Here is a 24,170-nt window from a genome sequence, read left to right as displayed (position 1 = left end):
TCCAGGGCAAGGCAGTGACTGACACCCAGTCCTGAAGCTTTAGCCAGCAATGGCAAACCACAAATTTGGTGTTTGGGTGTTGGGTGGTGTATTGGGTCCCGCTATTGCTGGTGCTGAGCACTGCTGAGGGACAAGGATGGGGCCTGTTCCAAGACACAAGGTGTAGGCTATGGCTGGAGAATGGGGGACGTGCATCCCCTGGTAAGTCCCAGCTCAGTGTCTGCACAGGGCAGAGTCCCTTCCTGGCACTGTGAGAGGGGAAACCTTGACATGTGGCCTGAAAGGGAGCTGTGCTCCTGCCCAACCTCATGCTCAGACATTAGCAAGCACTCCTATCTACAGGTTTCTGGCAGCTTATGATAAGGCATCTTATATTGGGAATCATAAACCAAGGAAAAAGTCAATTTCTTCTCTTAATACTGAGGGTATTTATTGAGCATTCAGAACCTTTGTTACTGGGTGAAGCTTTATATTTCATTTTCTCCAGCAATTTTGCTCGCACTGCCCTTTCCAGTCCAGCTAGGAAGACAACTCGACCCATGCCATTCACGTCAGAGTGTTGCTGTTTTACCCTCAGCCCCCTGCCCGGGGCTCCCCCAGCCCACCTCGGGGGCTGCGGGGAGCGCGGAGGGGCAGGACCTGCCCAGCCTGGGGCAGCCGACTCCTTATTAGCGCCAATTAACCACGGGGCCGCACCGCCGGAGGGGGCAGCAGCAGCATCCGCCCTTCCCGCCCCCTCCTCCTCCCGCCGGGGCCCGCGGAGGTTGCGCGGTTGGGCAGCGCTTCCGCGGGCACCGAGCGGTGGCTCCCGGAGCCCGGCCTGGAAGCACCGCCTGCGGCGGGGGCGACCCGCGGAAGGGGCGTTCTGCAGCGCCCCAAAGGTAATAAACGAACCCATCCGGTCGGGGTGATGAGCAGCAATAGCAGGGCCGGTGCCGCGGGGAGGGCCGGCGGAAAGAGCCGCGGGGCTTCGGGCGACCTGTCCGGTTTGTTCTCCCTCCCAGCAGAGCGGCCCCGTCTCTTGCAGACCTTTGGATGGGAAGAAAAAGGATGGAGGAGCAGTGGTGGAAAGGGGAGCTGGCAGCAGACATCCATCAGACCTTGAGGACGAAGGTTGGGTCCCACTTCGTTCCTTTCTCTCCTCTTCCTCGCTCTCCCCCGCAGAAAAGCCCGGCACCGGCTGGGAAAGCGCCCGAGCCGAGCCTTGCTGTTGGGAAGCTCGCCTTCAGCGCGTCCCAAAGGAGCCGGTTTGCAGAGGGCTCTTCCCTGTACTCTGCTTTTTGATCGAGACTTGTCCAAAACCAAACCCTTGAAAGCTGATACCTAAAAAAATATCTGCCTGCAACTTTTCAGTAGCTTTAATTTAGCCGTAGCGTTGATGATTTATTGCATTAAATGCTAAGATGATGCGGATGTTGACCTGCAAAAAGTCAGAAATAGCGTTGCTTCTTTTCCGACAGATAACTGCTAAAATTCGAGTAAAAGGTGGGATCCTGTTCCCTGGCAGATTATTAAGGAGCTGAAAGATGCACAAACATGGCTTGCAATGGCTTTTCTGGAAGTTCATGCGTCGTTTACAAAGGGATTAGAAAACCGGTCAAATGTCTTGCAATAAGCAAAATAGTCCGGTTGCTGTTTGATGAGCCGGTGTTCTTATAGGGAGAGCAGGTAGAACTGAGGCTGTTTATTTTTCGCGTTTCCTTAGGCAGGCTCCCAACTTTAAAGCAGCTGTAAGTGCAGTCAGTCGGGTAAGGTGAGAGCGAGCCCTCAGCAAATATTGTCTCCCTGTACTTGACACACCTCTGAGTTACTGAAGTTGTGGTTAGTAAAGTTAGGGCTCTGGACGTTCTGTTCCCTTTGTCTTCTTTACAGGCATTTAGCAATAAATGATGTCAGGTGAGTTAATTGTTAGCAGGTCTCTGTGATTGTTCTCATGTCCTCCAGCCCAGGCAGGTCTTCCTGGCCCTGCAGCAGCGGGAATAACACAGAATCCTATTGACAAGGCATTAAAAGGTGTGTGTGGGGAGGAAGCGTTGAGATTTTTTTGTTTCCTGTATCTAGTACGTTTTAATCAATTATTTCTTCAGCCTCTTTTCTGGATGCGATGCATCAGACTACTCTGGATTGCTAAAACATCTTTGTATATGGAAACTAACATAGGCCAACTGAAATAACAAGAATTATTTGAATTTAAAGAACCTGCGAAGAGAGAGAAGGGTCTCTGGGCTGCTCTGCTTTTTCTGCTTTGAGGAAGGTCTACAACTCTTTCTGCTTGAACATTTTTAATCCTAATTCTGCCCAACTGGTAAGGGTGACTTTTTTTTTTTTAAGGAAGTACTATATGAGAATCTGGGGCACAAGTATATCAAGCAAAAATAATCACAGCCCCTAAAACTTTTTTGTTCACTTTTTGTGATTTTTTTTTTCTCAAGTAATGGTCTGCAGAAACAACTCTCAACTATATTGTCAAGATTTGCTTATTTGATGTCTAAAGTGTCAGAACTTACTGTAGAACGTGATGGAACTCCTCAAAAGGATCCTTCAGCAAAGTTTGGGAAGATAAGTAGTTTTGAGGTACTTAAGTCAGTTTTGTGGGTATAGACCAATTTTAGGGATGCCTGTGGCAGTGGCTTGGAACAAAACAAGCTTCAGTAGTGGCATGCCCACTAGAGTATTAGCGTGTTTGTGTGTTATTGGTGTATTAGCTCGTTAGTGCTGGAAACCAGAAAATTCAGGTGATGGTGCCCTCAAGCTCAAATCACCTCTCTGGTTTAAGATCTTGAGTGAGAATACATAGGTCTTAGTTTTAGTATGTGAATCTGACAAGAAAGTTACTTAAAGATGCTTGTCAAGGAGGTTGAAATGCTTGTTGCAGGCTATCCGATTTCTTTAAGAACAAAATCTGGGTTTAAGGTTAGGAATCAAATATCCCTTTTAAACAACATAACTCTTTTCCTAAAACAACTAAAAGATCATTAGAAACACTTTTCAAGAAATAATTTAGACACACAAATATAGGAGATGTATGCCTGCTATAACAACCCAGCTTTTGTGTTAACAATTGCAAAAAATGTTATGCCAACCCTCCCATTCCCCCAACTGGACTGTGGAGTTGTTCTTAATCTCATTGAAAGTCGGTGTCCTTTGTGACAGATGTTGTGTGCTCTATCTGGTGGATATGTTCTGCATGACAGCAGATGCTGAATGTGTGTGGTTACCTGGCTTCTAATTCAGAGAGGCCTGAAAGATGCTGTGAGGCTTTGTGACTTTCCAAAGGCTCTTGCTCAATGCAGAGGAAATTAATAGTCTCTGAATTGTCTTGACTAGTAAAATATCTGTGCGGTGAGTATTGGGATGTAGTGTTCAGCTTAGCGGGACTGTATTGTGCTAGTTATTGAGTGTGCTGACTTAGTGGAGCAAAATGTTTTAATTCCAAAAGTGCTACACGCATCCTTACACTTTAAATGAGAAATTGAAGTATTGCCCTGGATTAGGCCAGAACATTAAACCTGTTGCAAAACTGAGCCAAGAAGGAAAATAAAAATCACAGGATACTCTGTGTGTGTGTTTGTACTAGGAGAGGCTAACGCACACCAAGACAAGAAAGGTGTTGCATGTATGTGCTGATACTTTTGCAGTGCTTCAACACATAGTGCTACAATAGCCCCATGCTACTGCTAACGGAATGGCACTGGTTGTGCCAGGCAGCTGGCTTTCATGTCAGAAATCAGAGACATCTCCCAGTGGAAGTGGAACCACTGCAACATGTGCACAACTTGTTCTCTCCAGTAACCCTGGGTGCTCCACAGGTGTGGAAAGCTGAGTAATAAGTTAGTGTTGAGGGGTTTTGTTTGATTGTTTTTTAAAGCCAAGGAAACACTTTGCTTTAGGAAGCAGCCCAAGTGTCCCAGAAAGGTTACGTCTGTTTGCTGTTCCTCCCCCATTTTTGTGCTTGTGTTGGGCTGTTTCCTTCCAGGATATGTTCATTTCCTGCAATTAATGAGCGTTACTAGATAGATCTGCCTGCATTTCCCTTTTTATCTCTTACATAGCTTCTCAGAGCAGAGCCAAATTTTACAAGACTTGTTGTTTGTGAATTTAAAAGGTTAATAATTGTAACTTGCTCTTTTAAAAGGCAGTCCAGATTACTGTCTGCAGTTACTTTCAGGCAGGTGAAGAGCTGATTCTCTCTGCTGAAAGTAAAGAGTCCTTCACTGCTAAAGTGGTAAAAATGTCTGAGTGTTTTCCTCTAGGTGAAAACTCCTCCACACCTGTCTTGCACCTCCTCCTCGCTTAAAGATCTTAATGAGGAAATGGTGTTGACCACCATGATGTGTTTAATTCTATTTTGACATGCAACATTTCCCTTGCTTTCCTCTGTGGTGTCAGCTTGGGCTGCAGTCCCTGAAGCAAGAGTGTAATCTGTACAGGGTTTGTTGTGAAGGCCTTTTTTCTTCACTGGTGTTTAAATACTGCCACCCTAAATGTATTTCCTGCAGTTTTGAACCATCCTGTTAGAAGTAGTGCATGTCGTGGTATTAATTTTGTTCAGTAAATATGCAACCTCTTCCTCTTCCCCCTGCACCTGGTTTACTTGACCTGTTGGTAGCATGAAGGTCTTGATGTAAAAAATACCATTTTATCTTTTAGCCTGTAAGTCCACTCTTGTTATTTTAAAAAGGGGCCACCCTTTGCTTAATTAATTAAATGGTTTGTTTGATATGTGCAGACTGGGCTGGCACAGCCTGAGGTTCAGACAGTTACACATGCCCTGAACAGAGGGAAGGTGTTAGGGCACTGCGTAGCTGGTGCTTCTGATTTTTGTTTTTAAAACGAAATCTGTTTGAGAACTTCAGAGGTCCAAGATACTTGCAGAACTGCAAAAGGTTTTAGGCTCTTTCCTGTTTCATTTAATAGAAGGATAGGACATCAGCCTTTCATTCTGATGCATGTTTCCTGTTTGAATCGGCTGTAAAGTAAAGTAGATGTAGCAGACATTGAGGTGTATTAATTTTGTTTTCTTATCAAGACCGGAAGCACAGCAACAAAAGCATAATCTGTTCACTTAAGAAAAACAAACAACAGCAAACCCTCTAGCTTTGGAATATCAGCAACAATAGTGTTACTGGTTGCTAGCTGTAATTTTCTTATGTTATAGATGGCAGTGCGTGCCTGGAGCTGAAAGGAACAGGTGTCCTCCTAAAGTACATGGTTATTCATGATCTCTCTTCCTTAAAGTTGGAATTTCAATTATCACACTCCTTTCTCAGATTAGCTGCTGAACTTCTGAATACTTTGAAGTAAGAAGAACGTAATGAAATGCTTCATAAAATACCACAGTGGCATGTGTGAAGTAGTGGATTTTCAAGCACAGTACTAGTTCAGCTTTCCCACAAATTTCGAATGCCTGGGACTGTTTTGAGGATGCTGAAGGGCAGAGTAGATTCAAGGACAAAAAGCTTTTACATACGGTTGAAATACTGTCTTGGTCTGCCACAGGTTTTTTGTGTGACATCTCAGTAGTAAGCCTGAACCTTAATTTAAGTCTCTACACTAAGCTCAGATCTCATAGAATGGAGCCTGTGCTTATCTGTAGGCATTTTGAAAGACAGAGGTGAGTGGTAGGGGAAATGCACGAAGAGTACAGAATGTAGTCTGAGGTGGCCTTTAGTCTCGGTAAAGGGGGGAAGCTATTGGAGGTGCTACTGTTCTTTGAAAGAATAAGTGAAACAACTCAGCGTAAGCCAAAGTCATTGAGTAGGTTGGAACTGGAGGTTCTGGTCCTCTGTGGGAGAGGCACGTGAATTTGCTGTTCTTTTTGAGTGTGCAGGAACAGTAGTTATGGGAGAAAAATCTTAATTTATGGCGTTTCGTTCACGTTTCAGTGGAATGTATCATAAATCAGGAAGGGTGGCTGCTGGCAGCACTGATCCCAGCAGTGTAACTAGTGTGGTTAAGCTGTTGCTTTGTCTGCCTGATTGGTCACTGTTGAATGAGGGGGAAAAATAAAGGATATATTACCCATGTACCCCTCCTTATTAGAAAGTATCTGGATCTTAAATTTTCACTAGAAATAATGAGAGGAGCTGTCTGACGTCCTTTTTGAAAAAAAGAAAAGAACCGGATTGTCTAAAAGAACTGAAGGATACTTAAATAATGGGCAACGCTGTAACTTTCAGGACTGAGCGGTATGGTTACAGCAGGGCTGAAAAGAGGAGTAACAGATGAAGCAGTGAATTGTGGACTGCCCCTTATTGCTGTATCTTCTCACAGTTACAGTGGTTGGTCTCTGTAAGCCTGTGTGGCTTGTGCTTGCACAGATGAAGCGAGTATGACTGATTCAGAGATTTTGGCATGTGTTTCTGCTCTGCAAGGACAAATCCTGCTGATCATACCCTAAGGGCACTGCCCTGTCATAGATCTTTGCTCTCCCCTTTGAGTTTGCATGGCCAACTTGAACTAAGATTAGTACAAGCCAAATGCATCAGCTGTACTGTACTATCTGACTGTTCACAAACACACTTAACCTTTCTGACCAATTAATTAAACTGCAGTCAGCTCTCCAAGCATAGAAACACTTACCAGCAAGTTTTGTACAAGTCATTTTTGTTTCTGGATTGCATATTTCTGCGGTTTGTGCAGGGGCAGGAGGATCTCTGTGTGGGAGAGAGAACAGCGTGACATTAATAGCACAATTAAACTGGTACCATGCTACCTAGTCTCCTACAAAGAAGTATGCAGGGTGCTCTAAACTTTCAAGATCCTATAAAAATAGTATAGTCAAAATTTTTCTTTCTATATCATCTTGTAGCCTGCCTAAATAGAAGTTAGCTTTTAGTGGTTTCTTGTGTGTGGTGCCATGATTATATCTAGGAGATGGATTTGGCACCTTTCTTCCACAGCTGGGAGACTGGTTAGAACACAAAACAGGAAGGAGTTTGTCTCTTTCAAAGAACGGCTGTGAAAATCCTGCTAGATAAGCCTTCCCTCTATTTTTCATCTACAGGCATTTCTTTTTCCTGTTCTAATGGCAACAAGTTTGCAGTATCTGTTATTCTTACAACAGGAATTCTTAAGAAACTGGTGGAGGTCACGTACATGTTGTTTTTCCCGAACATGCAACATAGAGAGAGCTAAATAAAAATGATAAGAAGAAAAGGCAACTAAGTATTGTTTTTACAAATTTTCTGACTTAAATACTTAATTGCCTTTTTCCTTCTTTTTTTTTTTTTTTCTTACTTTATTTTAAATCTGAATGATTTCTATAGACACCACTCAAGTGGTCTCTTGGCTTTATATATTTTAACACTGGATTAAGAGGGATGGAGATCTTGTATATAACTCAAGTTTCAACCTTAACTGGGTAATTTTGTTCACCAGCTGGAAGCCTGCCTTCAGATTTTGGGTTAGGATCAGTGGTAGAGAACTGTGAGCTGTGCTAACAGGGGTCATGTGCTGGATTCTGTTCACACATCCAGAAACAGAAGTAGGTAGTAAGATTAAAGGAGGATGATAATGGAAGAAGTACGAAGTTCATAGTGGTAAATAGAGCCTGTATCTTTGTAGGCAAGTATTGTAACAGCTGTTTCTAGATGAATGGGCTTTACTGTTGCTGAGAAGCTCTGGTTTCGGTGATTGACCTGGCTCTCCCCGGAGGAGATGCCCATGTGCAGCAACTGAGACGGATGGTGCTGAGAGATGAAGGGCACTAAGAAACACAGGAGCTGCTGCAGGTTCGACTTGTGGGACAGAACAGATCCTGACTGGTGTTCAAGTGTTCTGACGTGGTGGAAAACCACATTCAGTAAACATCTCCCTGAATTTCAGAACCTGAGGTGTATTTGCTACAGCATTTCATTTTCCTTGTCAAAAAGCCTGTGAGTTGTTCAAAATACCTTGATGAATTCCACTTTTGTTCTGAGAACCAATCATTATTAGTGTGAATTTTTACCATAATGTCACATCGCTTGGTAACTTTTCTACTGCTTTTTTTCTCCTGACTGCTTGTCAGCTCATAATTGGCTTTACATCAGTGAGAGAACAGTTTTACTGAGAAGAAATTGGATAGAAAGAATGTGCGTGTGGAATTTCTTGCTGTGTTGAACACCAAAGCATCTGATGCAGTACTCTGCAGATAAATGCTGGGCGGACTGGCCTCCACCAGCTGCTGCTTCAAGGGAGCTGAAGGAAGAAGTGACCCTGTTTTCTTCCTCTCTGCTTCAATCACTGTTTGGCTGATTTAGTTCTAATGGCCAGTGAAAGCCTGACCTTCATGTGGTTGCTCAAAAGCTTTCTTTAGTTTAAGGTTTGTTTGCCTAGTATCTCCTTTAGGTCTGAATTCCGAAGTGCATTTGCTTGCCCCATTACAAGCACACCTGAACCACAGATGAAATCTTGTTTCCTGAGCTCAGGTGGCAGCTGAAGTGCTGGGGTCACCGGTGACTCTGTGTCTGTGGTCAATGACAGGCTGATGTCTGCAGCCTGGCTGTCTTTCAGATGTGATTGCTGAGGAAGGTTTGTCTTCTTTAACACCACTTAGAAATGTTTACACGATTCTCTTCTTTTAGAAGGTCAGGTCTTGAGGCTGGTAGGAGGTGGAGGCTTAAAAATTGTCATTGCCCTTAAGATGGACTCAGAGCCTTTTGAGGTTTTGCGATGAAGTGGTGTATCCTTTAAATGCTGTGCTCTGCCTTTCTGGAGGCTTTTTGTGGAGAGACGTTGATCAATTTGTTGAGCATATCTTGTGAAGTAATTTCCCAGACACCTGTGAGCCTCTTCTGTGCTGCTGCTTTTAGCATTTCAATGTGGCAATTGCTCAGTAGCCCAAAGCAAAGTTGTTGAAATAGATACAAATGAACAGGTCAAAGATAAGCAGCATATGAAAGGGCCATTCCAGCAGACAGCAAGACTCCCAGTTCCTTCTGTGTTGCTTTACTGAAGATAGAGGGAAATATTAAGCAGTGGAAATGGTTTATTTTATTATTGATCTCCAGAAGTTCATTTTTTTTCTTACATACAGTTGTACTTGCTGATCCTGCATCAGTATTCCAAAAGCAGCAATGCTTTGGGGTTTTTTTAATTCAAAGGAATAATAATTTGTTTTTCTTGATGAACTTATGCTAAAGAACCCTGTGGGGGGGTGATGGCAAAGGGTGAATGCCCACAGCTGTGTTGAGAACTGTAAGCCTGCTATTCAGCTCTTGCATTGCTAAACTCGGTACCACTCCTTTCCTTTAAAAGAAAATCCCATCACATCAGACTGATCTGTCAGTGTAACAGCATCCTACAGAGCTACTTATTAGTTGCTTCGTGCTGTGTGGAGCAGGGGAAGGCTCTTGCTCATACACAGGTAATTACTGTGGATCAGTTCATACCTGGGAACTTGATCATGTAAGAAACCATAGCACAGGGCTCTGTTCTTCCGAACATTAATCCTGAAGCTGAACATTGTCTCATTATACGGAAGCCCACGAGGGGTGTTTTTGGTGCACAAAATGAGAATGTCTGCCGTACCCTTCGCTAGTAACCAATTTTCAAAAAACAATAACAAAAAAAGCTAATTTGAAAAGCAGATGTCTTACAGGGAGTAGCAGAATTAAATTCAGTGCTTTGGTCTTGGAATTTTCTAGTGCAGTGGGCTGAATGGGGTTAGTTCTGGCCTCTGAGGCTCAGATGCAAGTCTCTGGATCTCTGCTGTCATTCTGAGCCTCTAATGCTCACTCACTGAACTGTAACATTTAGACATGTCAGATTTTTTTACTACATGTATAACTGCAGTTACTCTTTATTTCTTGTATTTGTTATGGTCTAAAAAGCAAATTTCTTATTCAATGTATATGTTGACCTCAGTGTACATAGAGAGTATAATTTTGCTGGGAGACACAGCTGCTGAAACAGGTAGGACATATCAAAAAATAAAACTTGAAGCTCCTACAAGTTACCTAGAGGAACAAAATATTTCAGAGGTAGAATTGCTACCTGTTCTCAGATAGCTTGGGCTTTGTTTAGACATATTAAAAAAAATGCAGTTATTTTAACTGATGTAAGCACTGAGCTTGAAACCATTCCTGCCAGAACATTCGTATTACTGGTATACTAGGAACTCCTGCTCTGAACCTGTGTATGTCAGTTGTACTGATGGATTGAAATCTCTGTACATAAGGCAATAGAAAAATCAAATTTATGGGGGTTTTCTAGTTATAAAACAATGGGGGGGAACATGTTCCATTGTCTCCCTGCTTTATAAATTGTTACTGGTGAGCGATTTCTTTATAATCCCCCAGTGAAGGCTGTCCCAGGTTTCAAAGGGCTGTTTGCCTGTCCACAGCGTGTGTCTGTTCAGCTTGGAATGTGGGGTTTTTTACTGACTCTCTTTAAAAGGGCCTGGGAAGCAATCATCCATAACAGCGCCCGGCTTGCCGTCTTTGTGAGCTGCTTCTCCTTCTGGAGCCTCCCTGGTTTCCAGTTCTGTGTCTCCCTCCGAGCCTGATTGTGCAGCTTCTTTTCTCCTCCTTGCAGGGGATGAAAGGAGCGTGGGCAGCTACCGCGCCAGCAGGCAGGGTTGGTGCCTCTTGCTTCTGTAAACGGGGTAGCCAGTGCAATAGTAATAGTTCCTCTGAACACTTTTTAAAGTCCTGACTTATTTGGTAGAATTAATTGCTCTATGTACTGCTCTCTGCTCTGATAGAAAACTTGTCTGTCTTGCAGCACTGTATTACTAATTTATTTTCAAATACATGTAAAAAAAAAGGACACATAAGCAGAATCTGAGTTACTGAGAGATACACCTTGCGGATTTTTTAAATTATTATTATTTTTTTAAAATAATCAAATGTATTCAGCTCATTTTGATTTGAGTCTGGCCGTGGTAACTGCACTAGTATACAACCATGTCTAAAATGATATGGTGTCAACTTTTAAGTGGCATTAACTGGTGGGTATTCTCAAGGAACTTCACTCCTTCTCTTAAACTATTCCTTGCATAGTGACTACACCATTGTGTGTAAAACCCTTGCAGGTGAAGATCTAGCATAGGTAGACCCAAAACTTATATAATTCTGCCTTTAAAATAAAAAATTCTCTATCAATGTGAAATACAGTCAGTAGTTAGCTTTTATAATGCTGAAATAAGTTACTACAGAAGGTACTGGAATTTGCAATCATTAAAAAAGTGTAATCATTCTCCAATGATTTTTCTTGCTAATGTGTACTTTGGTTTCTTTTTAATGTTGGATAGCTGTTCTTTATTCTAAAGACCAACGCATTTTTTTTGGCACAGGATGTAGAAACTTGAACAACTGGGGAAGGGGCAGTATCAGAGAAATGTATCTTGCCCTTCTTGCCTATGAAACTCTGTTAAAACCTTGGTTAACAGTCCAGTTTGGGTGAATGAAATTAAAAGGAGTTCTTCAGGGACAAGTTTTGTGGCCAAGAAGTTTGGTGCTCTGCAGAAAGCAACAGCAAGTTGTTCCTGGACTAAATTGTTATTTATAGTGTTTGACAGTGATTTTTAATGCTTGTGAGGAAAGTGTGGGGATGAACAAAGTATTAGAATTTAACAGGCTGTCAAAATATGCAGTGATCCAGCCCTGATTTTGGTGTCAATCGTAGTGCTGTGGCTGGTAAGCGTTTGCCGTAGCAGGTGGTGGGTGTTAGTTTGGGATTCCAGACTCTGAAATGGTATTTGTTTCAGTACATCTCTTTCCTCCCCTCCTTAGGAGCTGAAGTTGCCCATGTATAAGGCTCATTCACCACAGATCGGGATGCGCCGATACTTGATTGATCTCTTGACTGTCCTCAGCAACCGTTTCAACCTCTGCCCTACGGCCCGGCATCTCGCTATCTATTTATTGGACCTCTTTATGGATCGCTATGATATCACTGTCAAGCAACTGCATGTCACTTCATTTGCCTGTCTCCTTCTAGCAAGTAAGTTGGCTGCTGTCTACTAAGGCTTTTATTTTTTTCTGAGCAGATCATTCTTTTTCCTTATATATTACGTGCTGTTTTCTCTGTGCTAACAGCTTCCACCTACCTGAGGTAAGGCCCAATGAAGTCCAAGTCAAGGCATAAAGCAGTCTGTTAATAAGCTCTGCTCACCTGCATAGCTTGCACTACACATCTATACACTGGTGTCAATGTGCGGAGGAGGTTTTGGCAGCTGGAGCTGGACCAGTGCAAGGGGCCAGTGGAGATCGGGCATGATGGGGTGGGAAGAAAGTGGCAAGACTGGGAGAGGTTAGTTCCAAGGTGACAGCAAGGAATGACATCTGGGAATAGTAGGGAATTACACGCAGCCTCTCGTGGAGATCTGTCCTTGGACGATCTGTGCCTCTGTTGTGATCACTGAGCATAATCAGTTCCTTGTAGAGGTTTCTTATACAGAGGCCAAAGGAAAATCTGCTTCTTGAGGCACTTAGTGGATGTGTTGATGATGCTGGAATGCGTATTGCTTGTTCTAGGCTCCTATCAAATAGCTTTGCTTTGGAATACTAAAGTTTTGGTGTTGGCATCAAATGACGTTGACATTTGTCATTAGTGCTTTCTTGAAATCTTCTCTGCAGCCAGGGCTGTGCAAGTGGAAGAAAGCACGACTGGTGCCTCAAGGAATTGCAGTCAGCCCTTCCAGATTTCTGAACTGTGTCTAGGTTACAGAGAAATTAACCTGCCAAATAGGAGCCATGCAGAGCAATACACTACTGTGGACAACAGAAGTTACGCAAGCTTTAGCATTAATGGCTGAAAAGGGCAAGTAGTCCTATTGGTTAAGGTAAAAAACACTATGGAGAGCCAGACGCTATTGAGGAAAGAAAGTGATGCCATACGTTTATCCCTCAGGACATGGGATTGCTACTGCTTTCCTTGCTGGTTGTGTTCTGAAGAGCTTAATCTGCAGAGATAATGATGGTAAAATAATAAAACCCACCATATGCTAAGTGTATTTAAGCATTGCTGTCTACCCGACTCCAGAGAAGGTGGTGAATTATGTGGAGCAGTTACTGGTTCATGTTGCAAAAATGGCCAATATTAAAATGAGAACAAAGAAGAATATAAACGGTTGGTGCAGGTGCAGCCTTTCAGCAGCCCGGGTGACTCAGGCACTGCAGTTCTGCTGACCTGAACCTTTGGGGAGCTCCATCAGACCAGCCGAGGAAGTGTTATATTTATCAGAGAGGTATTTTTCTGAGGGGTCAGACAAGCCTCAGGCTGGTGCAATGGAGGGGAGAGGGGCTAGGGCCGGTTTGTAAATTAGGAAACCATACCCTTAATTTCAAACACATAAAACGGAATGAAATACCAAGCTGAGGTAGCCTGGAGGCTGATGCCCGCTCAGAGGTGCGCTCCTTCAGCTTTCAGATGGTTTTTTTTTGGGGGGTAACCTCATAACTACAAGATGCCTTGCAGCATTGCTAGTTTTTTGCATTTGTGTGGTGTTTGGTTGTGTTTAATTTTTTTTAAATTATTTTTATTTTCCCAAGTGAATGGATGAATGTCACCTTCAGAAAAGACAATAGGATTTTCTTTAGATAAATCTGACACAAGCATACTTCTCTGTTTTTCCCTAGCATAAAAGTGATGCTTCAACAGTTCTTCTAATAACTATACATTTGGATTTACAGGAAGACTTCATAGCTATAGTTTACATTTCCAGTGCTATGCAGATTGGATTAAAACAGTACCCTTGAACTTTGAATGAATTGGCAGAGTTGGTATGCTGTAAGATCTTGGGGAGAGGTTCCCTATATGAGACTGGGTGAGCTGGATTGCTGACTTCTCTAGCTTCTAGGATTTAAAAAGAAGCAAAAAAGCTTTCAAGATCTTCCTTAAGGAAGTGACTAAAGCAAAATGCAGCTTAGGCCACCTCAGTGCAACCATGAAGCAAAAGGAAGTTCACAAACTACCCGATGGTAACACTACAGAGAAATGTTTTGCAACTGCTGCCTGTTGAAACAGAAAATTGCTTAAGTCTAGTGAGCTAATGAGAAGCTTCCTAAAGTTAAGATTAGAGTAATGCATAGCATATATACATTCTGGTCTGAAATTTTACAGGAAGGGGAAAAAAGTCTATCAGCTCAAAGGCGGCTTTGTAGAAACAAAGCATTGAAAGTTAAACCAAAGCAGCCTTGCACAAAATTAACGCCTAATTAACTTGTATAGATAAGGCTTAAAATGCTAGGGCTCAGCTTGGAGACTTAGTTGTTTACTGTCTGAGCCATCTTAATGTGCAATAAGGATATTCTCGTTTGGTATGTGTAGTTCAATGTGATGCAAGTCAAGTCAGGAAAAGACCCTTTTACAGTAAGTGGGAGTTCTTGTGTTTATTTTGCTGCTCTCAAAATTATATGAAAAGTAGAAAACCTCTACTATGTTTTGTTTTGTAGTAAAAGATTCTGAGTAAGTCAGAAATATCGACCTGAAAGTCACCTTGAAAGTTGTTGCTGTAGCAAGGAAGAATAAAACTAGTCCCTTGCCTGTTACTGCAAAGGCAGTACTCAGAAGCTCCTGCAAAGCCTTACTGTAGGATGTTGCATAGTTTTTCAGCTGAGGACTGCAGCAAAAGTGAGGAAATAGCTCTTCAGGCTATGCTGCAAGACACTTGTACTTCTAAAAAATGATATACCCTTACTACAGTGAGCACAGAAAGCTTTGTCAAATAGTTGTGTTTACATTATTGCAAGATGAATGCTTAATGCAGGCTGTCTTTCAGTAGTTTTTACAAATACATTTAGAGAAACTGGGTTTTCTTCCTGATTGCTTCCTCAGAAAACAGCAAGAGGTTAAGGGTACTGTGCAGACCACAAGATGAGGTGTAGTTAGAGTACTTATTCCCATTAGTTAGTCTGAGTGTGAGGCTTTTTGGTGAGTGGAAGAGGCCAATAGAGAAGCTCAACATTTTGCCTGAAGGGGATTGAAGAAGCTCCAGTTCACCCCAGCTGGCAGCTGAGAAGGCAGCTCCTTACAGGGAGCGCTGCTGGGCAGCAGCAGGTTGTAACCTTCCAAACTGCACCTGCATTGGGCAATTTAGTACAGACAATTATTGTGATATTTTAAGATGTTCTAGCCCTAAGTGCTCTGTTAGAAAAAGGGGTTGTGTAAGGATACCCCTTGTGCTTTAGTGCTACTTGGCTCAAATTGCCTGCTGAAAGCTGTGCAATCCAGCTCACCCAAAGCAGGTGAGATGCACCGACACAACCCATCAGATGGTCCAGCACGGGAGCAGTAAACTGGGGAGACAGTGCATCTGAAACCGCTGCAACTGTTTCTTCTGTGGGGTTTGTAATTTCAGTACACAGGGACTGTACCATTATAGTGTATCAGTCCAGTTAAAGCAGTGCAGCATTTGCTTGTTGCTGTAAAATCCTGGTTGGGTCTTCAGAGTCACTCCTTTCGTCCCAGAAGAGCCAGACCTCTTGAGTACCAGGTGCTTCAGTACCTGTTAAAAGCAACATCTCTCTCAGCTGTTTAGTGGCACTGAACAATACCAGCAATTCCAGTTCTTATGGCCCCTCGTCCTCACGAGGGTTCTGCTGCTATGGAGATGTGATAAGAGTTTTTAAAGTTGAGAATTGTTTTAAGCAAAGCTCACTCGCTGTTCAGCACACCCAGTGCTGTATTGCTTCAGAGTATTCAAGTACTTCTTGTGGTTCTCCTGGCTTTATTTTGCCCAGCTCCTTAATCTGCCAGTGGCTTCTCAGCTGCTGAGTTAACTCAGGGCAATAAAAGAAATTAGAGCAAGACAAGATGTCTGTACTAAATGGGCTGAGTTTAGGGCATGGATAATCCTTTATCACCTGATTCCCCGTTGACTCTGTGGAGCTGTTGTCAGACATCAGGCAGTTTTTCTGTTGGACTGTACTCTGTGATCCCTTCTCTGTTTATTGTCCCACTTTCATGAGCAGGTAACTGTTCTGACAAAGACAGCTGAGCTACTTATTTTCAGTAAAACATAACAGCGGGTGTCAGTCCAGGATATAGATTAGTGCAAAATTTAGTCTTTCGTCTTAATTTTTTAATTTCCCTGCTGCTATAATATGTACAGAATATTTTCTTTAGTTACTAAACTTTGCTATAGTAATAAGGCATTGAAGACGCAGGTGCCTTGAGCCAAGTGGTTTGGATATGTGCTAGATATTGTATAGACGAAAAATCCGAGTGCTCACTATGCAAGACACTGCAGAAAAAGGAATTAAGCAGGCTATCTCTAAAATAGCCTTTTTTTCTTGCCTTGCTTAGAGGACAGTTAGAAGCTGTGTTTATATCTGGGGGGTAGCATGAAAGAGTCTCGAAAGTTTGTTGTACCACCTCCTGGAACAATGTAGGAATAAAGAGAAGTAGTCCTTCAGTTCTGCAAGCAGCCATAGTTTGTTTATTGCTGGGCTGGATGGGCTTGACTGGTTTATCCTTCTTTTGGATTTATTTTGATTGTTTATGGGACAAAAAGTACTTACACTTTAATGACTTTAAGTTTTAAGTCCTTTTTGTTCCTTGGTCTTCTCAAGGACTCTGAAAGTGTAGTAAAACAAATTGCCTGCGTGTCCTGCTTTGTTTTGTTACTCATGCAACAGCCCAGGAAGATCTGCCCAAGTGCCAGTAACCGGGCTGAGCTGCATGGGGCACAGTGAGGTGAACTAGTGCCTCCTATGGTGGCTGAACGAGTTGTTCGGGATACATTGGATAGCAGTGATGCTCCTCTGAGAGCCTGTTTTGATAGTGTGGCAGATGTACTAATGAAATGTACTCTGTTCCCCTTGGCAACAGGACTTACTCTGTTTTTTGTTCATTAAAACAAAAGTGTGAATGTGTAACATAAAAAGCACTTTTGTTATTTTTTTTTCTGTGGGAGCATCTAATTGTAGAATTAGGAATGATACAGAACATGATCTCAGGTAACTTGGAAACTCTTTGCATCATTAACTACAGTAATGCTACACACTCTAAAATGTCCCATGCTGCCCCCATCTCTTTAGATTTTACAAAAACTGTTGGTCACAAATGTAAACCTACATTGCACGTTCATCTTCTTCAACCTACTGACCTCAGTAGGCCTCCTTGTATGAAAATTTGCAGCATCCAGATATTTCTTAAATTAGACATTCCTTTAGAGGCTTATGATTCTGTTGCCTCAAAACAGAACTATTTTTGAGGGCAATAGTGACAAATAAATGGTTTTATCAGTAAGCAGAGCTTGGAATACAACAGCAACCTTATGATTTGAGGTGTCCACAGTGGCATTTCAAAAGCATGCAAATGACGCGTCCACAATTATCTTTAACATCAAACTATGGACTCCAGGTGATAATGTAGCTGAACCAGCTTTTTTGTCTTCCCAAATCCTGATGTTGATTAAACCAGTGTTGTTTAGTCAGTAGTAGACGTACAACTGCCTTGTCTGAGCCTTTAACAAACAAAACAAAAATAGGAGTACTATATTCCATTTTCTTGAAATTAGGGAAATGGAAAAGGACACACTGCATTTTAAAAACATCTTCAAGTTGTTCTTTCCTATCTTGTCTCTGATCTCTTTGGTCTGATGGAATGAACAAACTTTTGCTGTCTTTTCCAGATTTCAATTTAAAAATAGGTGGGAAGTGCTTGCCAAACTTTGAAGCAGTGTTTAGGTCAAGGTGGAGTTGAGAAAGAGAATATCACTTGTGTATTGCTTTGGAAAGTAGCTTGTATTCAGTTTATTTGAAGCAAGTTGATTTCTCTCCCCCCATTCTCAGCTCAGTTTTGGAGCCTTTCTTCAACTTACCCAGTTACATTTATACTTGGTCTCTCCAATCTGCTGCAGTGGCCACTGCTATTAATTAATTAAAGCTAGGAACTAGTGTGTTGAAAAGCAGAAAGGGGGAAATAATAAACAACTAATAGTCTAAATAACTAAATTTAGCTGTTGTCAGTTATTTTCGACTTTCAAAGAAAATAATCTTGACCAAGTCAAATAGCTTTTCCCTATGTCAGCATGATACCTCCTCAACACTACTGTGCTGACAGTCTGCTCTCTTGACTGTAGTCTGACTTATTGAGATTTCCAAGCTTAAGTGGGAAGAAAGAAGGAACTAGAACTTACAGAAGCCGGAAGGACAGATCTCGTCTTTAGTTTCCTGGGCATGCAGTGGCTTCTCCTACATCTGCTAGCACGCTCCTTACATTTGTGTCAGGCTGTGATATCATCTTGTGGGGAAAAAACAAAGGGTTAACTTTTATCAAATGTCATTTTTCTTAAACACTTCTAAAGTCAGGTGACAAAGAGATTCCTGAATGCATATACAGACTCCTGATTTTAAGGACTTTTTCACCAACAGCGTGCCCACAATCCTTTCCTGTTCTCCTTCATATGATGGTTGAATTTTGTTTTTCATTGTTATTGTTAGGCTCTGTTCTGGTGGGGTGGCTGCTATATTATACTTCTACTGCATTTCATATCTGTGATACCTGAGCAGGCTCAAAGATGGAAAATCCATTTTTAAATGTGTTAAAAAGACACTTAAACTACTAATAGTACAGAAAGTGGTCAGGTTTTTAATACACTGGAGACACTTTGGATGGTATTGCTATCCGAAATGGATAGCACGATCTTCCTTAAAATAATTTTCTAGTGCAATACTTGTTTTAATTATTTTTAGATTCGATGAGAATACTCTGATGCCATATGAGATGTGACTTATCTTGTCAATCGGTCTGTGTTGGTAAAGGACTCTTGTAGAGGCAATGGGAGGACAACTGAATCGAGAATCAATTGTGGCATATATGTCCTCAAGAACAAAGAGGAAAAGATAACCACAAAGTACTTTTCAGTAGCTATGAGTTTGGATTTTGCAGCACGGATGTTCTTTAGACTGCGCTGGAAACTTATCACTGGTGATTGTTGCTAACTCTTGAGCAAGGATTAGCTGGTACATCGGTCATTTTCCGCTTGGTAAACCAACAGTGTGAATTTAAGAAGACTTAATTGCTTTAAGTTTGCAGCGAAGTAACACTGTTGCTTTATTATTGATAGATCTAATCCTGGGAATTGCATCGGATATTGGATGCTTTTTATACAAGAAGGGTGAACAGTACAAAATGACAAGCACTTTGTAGCTACTGGTGAAAATTAAATCATTCTGGAGACTACTGCTGTTTCAGTAGGCTGGTAAATGCATTTAGAAAAAGGTGCAGCTTTGCTCAGCTATGTCAAGTCTGAAAATGTATGCTCTCTCCTAACTCCACAGGAATTATTTATGCTAATCACTTGGTGGCAGGGTACTTCTCCTTGCCTTTCCGTGACCTCAGCTAATGAGGCCCTCCAAGACAGGAAGGAACAAAGCGACATTCTGAAGCAGCAAGGGCAAAGGTGGTGTTGCCTGAGGGTTTTTAATGTCTGCGTGTTTGTAGCATGTGCATTTAGCTTTCATACCCAAAGGAGCTATTTTTCCTCAATATTAGATCTTCCTTTGCCGTATTTTCCCCATACTGCTTGCTTTCTTCACACTTGACTGAATGTCCTTCAGCAAACTGCTTCCAGTTGTTGTCAGAAAAACTATCTGTAATCCTAATGAGTTTATCATCTCGGTTTTGGCATCAATACTATACAAACAATTAAGAATAAATACAACCATAATAAGGATATAGGGACATGTTGACCAGGCTGTTGGCTTCATTCCCACTTGTGTCACTAAGCTTTCCCATCCTTTTTTAAAAAGCAGCTTTTATCATTAGACTTTCTGTTTCGAGCAGTGTTTCTTGCTGGCTCTTAGACAATCATAACGATAAGTCTTACCTGAAAACCTTCTCTTCTGGCAGGTAAATTTGAAGAAAAAGAAGATAAAGTTCCAAAGTTGGAGCACTTAAATAACGTGGCATACATGTGCAATGTGAATGTGGTATTGAACAAGAAAGATTTGCTTAGAATGGAAATGCTGCTTTTGGAAAACTTCAACTGGAACCTGTGTCTGCCAACAGCAGCGCACTACATCGACTACTACCTCCATGCGGCCGTTGGCGAGAATGACCTCCACAATGGCTGGCCAGTCACCTCGCTGACCAAAATCAAAGCTTTTCTGGAGAAATACGCATATTATTTCCTTGATTTCTCAGTGCAAGGTAAGAGGAGCTTTATGCTAGGCTGATCTTCCATTTGGCAAAAGGCAAAAATCTGGAAGAGTTGAGGGCTTTAAAGCTTGTCATAATATGGATTGCACAGAATTATCTGTGCATAATGGTTTCTCTTTGCAGTTATTTCAGATGGCAAATGATCCGATGTCCTTCCCTTGTGCATAAGCTTCTCTCTTTTCAGAAATCTCTAGATGAGATTTTTTAGCTTAGAACACTAATTGGAGAGGCTGTCAGAAATGGGTCTGATGTTTGATCTGCCGCTGAGTATGAACTGCTGTCAGCTGTACACATGGTATTACGCAGTTCAATGTATGAACCTTTTTAGTTTATATTTTTTAGAAGGTCATGCTGCGAGACATGACATAGTTAGAATCATGGGACTTTTGGTGATTTGGTTTGCGGAATCATTCCCAGTGTGTGCCCACGTGAGAGGCAGCGAACTGCAGCATCCTCATGAGCTGGCTCCAGCGCTACTGTAAATGTGTGTGTCAGTATTTCACTTTGGTTCAGTTGAGACCAGTCTACAAATTCCTGCATAGTCTATTTTGTGGCTTTTTCTGAAACAAAAGAAATTACTGAGTCCTTGCTAGTAGTTACGAACAAGTAGTGCAGAGAAAACTTCAGGAAAACTTCACCCAGTTTTTGAGACACTTTTTCTAGTGGTGAGTTAATATGCTGAGATGTGCAGAACGAAGTCGATTTAATTTTGTTCTGTTTTGCCATGTATACACATAATAGGCTCACTGCGGAGACTAGTAAAGAGTATATTCATTTGGTTTTGGGTTTGGTTTTTCTTTTGTAGATCACACTTTCCTCCATTTCCGTCCATCTTTGATTGCTGCAGCTTGTGTGTGTGCCTCCCGTATCTGCATGCAGATTTCTCCTGCCTGGACAACACAGCTTGAATTGCTAACATGTTATTCCTGGGAACATCTTGTCCAATGCATTGAGATGATGCTCATGTAAGATCAGAAGAAAGTGTAACCTGCTTGTGCTCTTAGGAAGATGTTAATACTTTATTTTTTAAGCTGTTTAGCTATAACTAGGAGTACAGTATTACCTTGGTTTTCTCATCTTCAGTTTGGGGAGAGTAATAAAAGGGAAGAGTCGCATCACTTTTCTAAATGCTATATTTTAATTATATTTGCCATGTGGAACAGAGTGCACAATTTAGGGTTCATGATGGTCTTTTGTCTGTTTGTCTATGTGATTGGACCGAAGCTTTTTTCCTCTTTGTCTTCTCGTTGTACCTGCAATGTACTTGCTGCAGAGAGACACCAATACTTCTCTAACATCAAAAATACAGTAGGGAGACATTGCAGAACTATTTAGTTTTTTCTCCAGTAAAGGACATGACTGCAATGCATCAATACTGGTTTGGTATGTGAGCACATACAGTCCAAACGGAAAATTAAAAATAGTTTAATAGAATGATTTTGGTTGGGAGTGATGGTGGACTCTGGAGGTAACTTCTGAATTCCTACTTAAAGCAGGGGCAACTGAAGTTAAATCAGACTGCTTAGGGTGTTGTCTAGTCAAGTTTTGACTGTCTATGAAAATCAACAGTGTGAAAGTGTTTCTTCCTATATCTAGAAGGAATTTTCCTTGTTCCCTTATAGCTATGCACTGTAATACTCTGCAAACACTTACAGACTACTTTAAAAGGTCTTTGTGTTGTGGACTTAAGGTTCCAGGATAACTAGCCCATCAGTAAAAACATACTTGTGATACAAAATGATCCATAAACCTGTTGTTCGTGTGAGGAGGTTGCAGCCGGATAATTAGAAATTGATTGTAAAAGCAACTAAGGATTATCGTATACAGCTAGGGCCTAAAAGCTGATGATGTAGCCTGGCTAGTGAAAACTTCAGGATATATGCAAGCTCTGAGAACTTCTCTCTTATTAATAAACTTACGTATAATTTGTTTCAGATGTTATGAGAATGACATCAAAGAAGCCAGTAATATAAAAAAGCACGTGACAATTCAACATCAAGAACAGGAAGCAGTGGAAAATCTGAGCCATCAAGCCACTACCCAAGTTCTCTTCCAGCAATCTAGTTACCACCCTTTAGCCCAGCATCCCACTCCTCTTTCCCAGTTCCAGTTGCCAGTGCAAGATTTGTGCTCGGCTTATCGTGACTCCTTAGAGGCGCACAGGGCCAGCAGTCTGCTCGCCGGGTGCGTTGACAGCTCCTTCCACTCCTGCGCTGCTCTTCAGGCCAGGCTGGGGCCGCCTGCCCAGCCCCTGCCCCTCCAAACGCCCATTGCTGTGCAGGTGGCCTTGGAAACAGAGCCCAGGCACTGCGTTTCCATGGCTTACAGCAGTACTTACCTCAGTGACCTTCACCCGTGTGCAGCTCGGTGTTTTGATGGATAAATATTGACGGGAGAAAAAGGTGACATGAACAGAAGCTGAAGAAGAGAGCCTGTGTGTGATACAAGATGTGTGTATCACAATGAAAACTGTGAAGGAACAGAATCTTTTTGACTTGCTCATTCAGAGGACGTTGATCTGGATCTGCCGATCACTGGAACCACGGTGCCTTTCTGCCAAGGGTTGTACCTTTGGCTGTTAATGAGAGAAATAGAAATTCATTGATATACCTCCTTCAGTGTCACTTTGAGAGGTATCTGCATAAAACCCTGTGGAGATTGCTTCCTTCTGCTCCTCAGTGACTCACCAGAGCTGGCTGAGGGCTGGTCTTAAGAGTTACTTCAGGCTGGAGCGTTTGTTGAATTTCTGGCCAAGTAGCCGTGTAGCTAGAGGATGCTGTTGGAAACCACGGGGTGCACTCCTTCTCTCCCAGTGATGTGTCACTTGAACAGTGGCAGCTTATACTGCTGGAAGCTTCTAGAATATACTGAAATTGCTAACAGTTAAATGTGAACTTCGTTTATGTAGAAATCTATGTGTAGAACACTTTCTGTTTCTTTAAGCAGGAGTGATACTTCAGGAGTAAGACTTTAGAATAAAAAGAAAAACAGGCCAGAAGACTATAAAATAATTTTTAATGGATGTTCTGTTGGAATCTGAACATGGTGCTGCTGAACAGAACATCACTCTGCCTTCAAGTATTTTAGAAATAAAAGCAAAACCTTAAATCATCACTTATATCTTTAAAATGCTGCTGATTTTGAAACTGGAGATTGTTGTTAGTAAAAGTGTTCATGATCTTTTATCAGGGATTTAATGTTACTTGAAGAAATCCTCTTGGATAAACTCTTGAAAGGTTCACTGCCTTCAGTTATTTTATCTTTCAGGCTCTATGACTTGTGGCAGTAGTCTGGGTTCAGGACAGAGGAACTGGTGTTAATGGGGGCAAGGACAGGGAACTAGTTAACTTTACTGTGAAATTACAATTCTGATTGCAGTGCCAGACTACACTGACTTTGGTTTTTAAATACCATCTTGGCACTCTCTTGGAAAACTTTAGCTAGTAAATTGAAAGTCCCATTGCTTCTTTGCAATGAGACACGCTCCTACTGTCACATATCCAAAGGTTTCTTTTTCAGCTGAAACCAGGGATAATGGTTTTTATGTTAATAGAGGTATTTACAAGAAATGGACTTGTGCAAATGTGAAACTTTAGTTTTGATATATGCAACCACTGTTGTAAATGTCTTTGAAGGCAGGACTCTGTCTCTTCTCTGACGGTTCTCAGGACAGCAATGCAAATAACGTGCAATATGCTTTTAATGACTCGGGGCAATTTTTTCAAGTCATGTGTCACAGTCTTGTTTTAAATTATATTTTTAGAGATTTGTTTCTAAGGGTGTTTTAGGGTGGAGGGCAAAAACTAGCCTGTGTGCTAATGTGTGTTTGTGTAACTGTCTTCTGAGAACGCAATTTTTGGTATCAAGGTAATTTCTTCCATTCAGCAGGCTAGAGCGATCTGCTTGTTCTATCAAACACAAAAATGCAAAGTGTAAATGAAGAGGCAGTACTCTTCAGAAATTAGTCTAGAAGTCTAGATAACTTAGTTCTGTTGGATTTGTATTTATATTAAACTTTATTTTCAGAAGACTTCAGTGTATTTTTATGTCATTTGACAGATGTGAACAACAACATA

The 24,170-nt window shown here is 41.8% G+C and overlaps 1 protein-coding gene across 1 annotated transcript; it reads left to right on the top strand.

The window, feature by feature from the left end:
- Positions 1-1,035: 1,035 nt before the first annotated feature.
- CCNJL (cyclin J like) lies at positions 1,036-22,477 on the top strand (the record flags this gene model as incomplete). Its single annotated transcript, XM_080353332.1, has 5 exons — positions 1,036-1,113; positions 11,718-11,928; positions 19,786-20,085; positions 20,900-21,059; positions 22,030-22,477. 5 exons carry the CDS (start codon positions 1,036-1,038, stop codon positions 22,475-22,477), a joined length of 1,197 nt encoding a protein of 398 aa, XP_080209458.1.
- Between the last annotated feature and the right edge of the window lie 1,693 nt (positions 22,478-24,170).

Source organism: Nesoenas mayeri (assembly GCF_963082525.1).
Source record: "Nesoenas mayeri genome assembly, chromosome: 14".
Taxonomy (NCBI): Eukaryota; Metazoa; Chordata; class Aves; order Columbiformes; family Columbidae; genus Nesoenas; species Nesoenas mayeri.
This window is presented reverse-complemented; position numbering and strand designations above follow the sequence as displayed.